The sequence below is a fragment of the Lycium ferocissimum genome, chromosome 1 (assembly GCF_029784015.1).
Source record: "Lycium ferocissimum isolate CSIRO_LF1 chromosome 1, AGI_CSIRO_Lferr_CH_V1, whole genome shotgun sequence".
In the NCBI taxonomy this organism is placed as follows: Eukaryota; Viridiplantae; Streptophyta; class Magnoliopsida; order Solanales; family Solanaceae; genus Lycium; species Lycium ferocissimum.
The window spans coordinates 11079982-11085151 of NC_081342.1; the positions used below are offsets into that span (position 1 = coordinate 11079982).

The window sequence follows — 5170 nt, forward strand, 5'->3', positions numbered from 1 at the left end:
CGGTACATTTGCTTTGACAAAATTACCTACTGCTATTAATACTATGGTAGATTTTATAAAGCTTTATGTATTACTGTTGTGTGCTAGTGGATGCCAATTGTCAACAGTCGACAGAGTGTGTGAATTGATGCAACTCGCTGCTTCTAAAATTCAAATTAAGGAAAATAATTTGTCGGAAAACATTTTTAGAAGAAACTTTATTTTGCCTTTAAACACTTTCTACGATGGACTATCGAGCAAAAAAACACAAGGGAAGAAACTCATCCTCAGAAAATGATTTATTTTTCGGAAAATGTTTTCCTTCACACCGAACACACCATTAATAGAAATACCTCCCGAAATCCTATCTATTGTGTAATATTAATTCAACTTCATTATTTTTGTTTAAACCTATAGTTTTGGAGATGGCCATTTGTATTGTATTTGAAAAAATGCAAACAGATTATGATTTACAGTAAAAGAAAAACTTCTGCTAGCGGATTTTTTTATTTATTGAAGAAACAGAGATTTTATTGATGAATATTGCGGGTACAAGATGTGTTTATTCCCTTGCTTCTTCTCTCCTCATATTTCTCCGTAATTCGAGGGCCGTTAGTAGCTTATTTCTCGAACTTATGATGATTTGGATATGTGGACTTTTTTGGGATGCATTTGATCTCCATGAAAGAATATTGTGGATCTTCTTGAAATATTTAGATGTCAAGAAATATCCGGCCACATATTGACCTCTTCTTGAATACCCATGAGTTTATGGGATATCTGAGATCTGCTAGCGGAAGTCATTACGATGCAATAGGACTAACGAAATGAAATGTGAAAATAATACATATTTTGTTGAATAGCAATTAGGGTCTGTTTGGAAAGCCACCTGGTAATTGGAATTGGTGTAATTACTACCCTAGTAATTACACAGCCTAGTAGTTACACAGTATTGTAATTACAACAACTTGTTTGTTTGTCATAATGTAATTACAGTGTAATTACAAGCGTGCTATTTGGTTGCACAAGTGTAATTATACAGTTTGTTTAATTTAAAAATAAAATTTAATTATCAAAAATTTAAAATTAATATTAAAAAATATGTGCCTTTTTAAATGATATTAAATTAGTTATTTGATAAAACATTGTTTCTTGAAAATATATTAATTAATAATCATATATTTGTAACTAATGATGTAAAAGATAATTGATATATATTTTTCAAATTGATAATATTTTTATTTTAATTAATTATAAAACTTAAAAGTAGACTTTTTTTGTGAGAACATCATGGATGGGATGTTTGAAAGAAAAAAAAATATAAATATAATGCCATAACATTATTCAAATGTTGACAAAAAAATCTATCACCTGTAAGTGAAAAATAAACAACATGCAATGTGAAATAAAAAGTCAATAATACTAAAGCAAATAAATTAAAATCGAAAATATAATCTAAATTCAAAATCTAAAAGAAAAAGTTTGACATAATACTCTTATGTCAAATTATAACATTACATAAGTAAGTTCCAACGAGACTTAAGTAAATATAATTCAAAAGAAAAGAAAAATAAAGTCTATAACCTCATTCATAACGAAATTCTACTTTAATAACGTCACTCATTATATGCCAAGTTTGTTGATGACTCATTCTATCTACTATTAAGAGGTTTAGTTTCAAAAATTAGAATAATAGCACGGTTATGTTAAATTAATAAAATAAAATAAAATAAAATAGCGAGCAATTACATGGAACCACAAGAAGTAAAGGTTGGGATTGAGAAGAAAGGAAATGACAGATGAATAATATAAAAGAAAAATATATTTTAAAAAATAAAAATAATTAAAAAGTAAAAATAAAAAATAAAAAATAAATTAAAATAATAGAAATAAAAATAAATTAAAAAAGAAAAGAAATTAAAATAAAACAAAAAAGAATGAAACTAAAAAGTAACTTTGGAATTTACACCCCCCCCCCCCCCCTCCCGAGAATTGAATAGTATAATTACACCCTCTCAATTACACCCAATTCCCACCTAACCCAATTACGTACACCGAATTCCAATTACCTGGGTGGCTTTCCAAACAGGCCCTTAATGTTTTGTCCAAATCAAGTGCTTTTACCAAATGATTAGTTTTGTATTGTCTATTTAATTGCCTTTGAAATGCTAATAACATGTAATTTGCCATTTGTTTGCAGTTTTGCACTCGTTTGATCATCGATTGTCACAATAGTGATTCTTTAATAAGCGAATAAGGTCAATTAGAAACACCTATTACAAGATCTAGATAAACTGAAATGAACTCAACTACTTGAACTCGGTTCTTCAGTTTGATCTCTTGTGGTTATCGGAGTTGCTTCTTGCTTTATGTTCTCTAAAATGTTATTAATAATTTGCAAGAAGACAATCTCAAACAATATATAACACCAATCAGCAGTATAAATTAGAGATATATATGAAAGGTTGTAAAAGATCTGAGAATAATATTTCAACTAGAGCTTTACTTGCTTACACACTTGGTCTTTTAAGTTAGCAAATAAAAGATCTATCAAATTCTATTAATTAGGCGATTGCTAGGTCAGCAACTCAGCATGCACGAAATAAACAATTATCTCGTGAAGAAGCGAATCCTACCCCTAAGTCACTTCCCTACTACGATTAAGTGTAGACACTATATAAGAACCAACTAGTAGGACCAAGAATAATCACCTATCACAGCTGCGTATTATTAATTATCAAAACTTAATTTCCAACAATTATAAAAAAAAAAAAAATTGTTATAACCTAACCTTCCATTTTTTTAGCATTACAAAATGAAGTTCCATCAGTTGACAGTATTGAGCTTATAAAACTGATGATCAGGTGACAACTCCAATCCGATTATAATTCTTTATGAACTCCAGAAACTACCAAATTAAGAGCAACTTAGTGGCATGCCCAATGGTTTTGCATTTTGCTAGAATTACACTTACGTGTATTTCCAACACACAACCCTCAACATAGGATCATATAAGAATTGTACGGCTGAGATTTGATTGAAAGGAAATTGTTGGAATCACAAGGGTATTAAAGTAATAGCAAAATTCGAATCCAGAGTTAACTATGATGTCGTGTCCTGCTGACTAGTGTCCACCAGATTTTGCCGTTTTAGCTTCCTTTGCCCTTATTTTTTTAGCCATTCCAACCTACTACTACTAGACTCTATTGTCTTTCTGTTTTAGTTCACTAAATTCCACATTAACGGTACAAATCTTTCACCATTTTTCTCCCGCCTTCAGTCTCTAAAGTTCTTTTATTTAAAATATTTGCTCCTTTTTCCCCCCTGGATTGTCATTTCCATTACCATTTGTTAGGACATTTTTTTCAGAGTTGAGTTTCTAGTGATGGATCTGAAGGACGTAAAGGTGAGTGATGATTCACAACTTTTTGGTTTTTCTTTTTCTGTTTCTGATCACTGATCTCAAACTTTTTTTTTTTTTTTTGATTATTTTTCAGAGATCACAAGCAGAGGAAATGAATAGTACTAACAAGATCAAATCTTGCAGTGGTTGTCATACCACAAGAACCCCTCTTTGGAGAAGTGGTCCAGCAGGCCCCAAGGTAAAAATTCTTAGATCAAAATCGATTAGAAATGTGTGATCAACTCACGTACGAGCTTGATTCTTTTTTTTGATGGCCAAACACGTGGAATTTTTTTTATAATGGGTAGCGGTTAGATTCGATTCTAAATCTCTTCTGACACTATGTTGTTTTTAGAGAGAGCACTTTTTTATTTACTTAATTATATTTTCAATAAAATTTTATCGACCATTTTTTTTCTTGTGTCAGCTACCTCATCAAAGTTCTGATATTTTTTTTTTTTTTTTTTTTTTGGGGTTGTATTTTAGTCGATGTGTAACGCATGTGGGATCAAATACAACAAGAGGAGGAGGCAGCTTTTAGGTATTGACAACGGCAAGAAGAAGAAGAAAATTAGTGAAGTGAAAAACAGTAAAGAAATTGGACAGTCATTGAAAATGAAATTGATGGCATTGGGTGGCAAATTAAGAGAAGAAGAACAAGCGGCGATACTTTTGATGGCTCTTTCCTGTGGATCTGTTAAGAAATTACTATTCTAACCCCAAGTTCTAGTATTAGCAGTAACCCTTGTATTCTTACTAATTAATTGACCCATTTTGATCAAGTGTTTTTTTTTTTTTTTTTTTTTTTTTGAGTTTCAGCTGTAATGCCTCATGAAGGAGCAGTAGAGGAGAATGTAGTAATCTTGACTTCTTCTTTTTTTCCTTGTGTTTTGAATCTAGAATTTGATTCAAATTTTGATTTTTGGAATTTTGTCGTGTTACTTGTACTTTCTGTCGAGGATCTTTTAGTTCTGAATACATCTGTTAGATAGACTACATTAATTTCTCGACTCGAGGGAAAAATTCAATTTCAAAATGGCATCCAGAAGTAGAAATCCAGCTGAGAATTGAATTCAACGCCCATAAACTTGGAACTCTACTATCAACATCATGTAATTTCACAACATTTAAAAAGAAATTCAATTTTGGTTGGTGTCAAATGCATCATTACGGACAACCAGTGATTACTGCTCTAGGGTGATTTTGTGTAAAGCAGCCGTAACTGTGTATCAAAATCATTTAATTCGTTGCTACTCTCTCCGTCTCAAATTATTTATCGTGCTTTTTGAAAATAGTTAGTCTCAAATTATTTGTCGTTTTTAAATTTCAAGATAATTTTTTTCTTTTCACTTTACACTTGATAGTTATTATACTTGAAGACTATAAACACCTCAATTATGGGGTGATATTATGATTGTTCAAATATGTATGAAGGGTAAAATAGTTAAAATTCTCTTATAATTAATGTTTTTTAACGAGCATGTAAAAGATAATCACAGTAAATAATTTGAGATAGGGGAAGTATTTATCACATTTATTATCATTGTCAGCTTGTGCCTCAGCATATTTTGTTTGGAGTTAGGCAAAGCCAAAGGGAAGGAAAGAGAAAAGTAGGAACGAATATGAAGGAAAAAGTTACATGGCTGTTCGTTTTTTCGTTTGGTACATGGCTGTTTGGTTTGTAGAAAGTGGGGAAGAAAGAAAGAATTTTACTTTTACGCCTTTTCTAGTTCATGAAGATTCTGGAAATTAAAATGTTACGTCTAAATGTAAATATTGAATAACTAA

At 30.7% G+C, this 5170-nt stretch overlaps 1 protein-coding gene across 1 annotated transcript; it reads left to right on the forward strand.

Annotated features, from left to right (window-relative positions):
* Positions 1 to 3094: 3094 nt before the first annotated feature.
* On the forward strand, positions 3095 to 4384 carry LOC132068646 (GATA transcription factor 16-like). Its single transcript, XM_059462301.1, has 3 exons — positions 3095 to 3385; positions 3477 to 3581; positions 3869 to 4384. The coding sequence occupies exons 1-3, from the start codon at positions 3365 to 3367 to the stop codon at positions 4097 to 4099; spliced, it is 357 nt and encodes a 118-aa protein (XP_059318284.1). The 5' UTR covers positions 3095 to 3364; the 3' UTR covers positions 4100 to 4384.
* The last annotated feature ends 786 nt before the right edge of the window (positions 4385 to 5170 follow it).

What these genes read in the sequence shown, in the direction of transcription:
- LOC132068646 (XM_059462301.1), top strand. Translation starts at nt 3,365, where the DNA reads ATGGATCTGAAGGACGTAAAG. An exon ending in TGGATCTGAAGGACGTAAAG is followed by an intron (nt 3,386 to 3,476) that starts GTGAGTGATGAT and finishes ATTATTTTTCAG; the next exon opens with AGATCACAAGCAGAGGAAAT. An exon ending in GTGGTCCAGCAGGCCCCAAG is followed by an intron (nt 3,582 to 3,868) that starts GTAAAAATTCTT and finishes GTTGTATTTTAG; the next exon opens with TCGATGTGTAACGCATGTGG.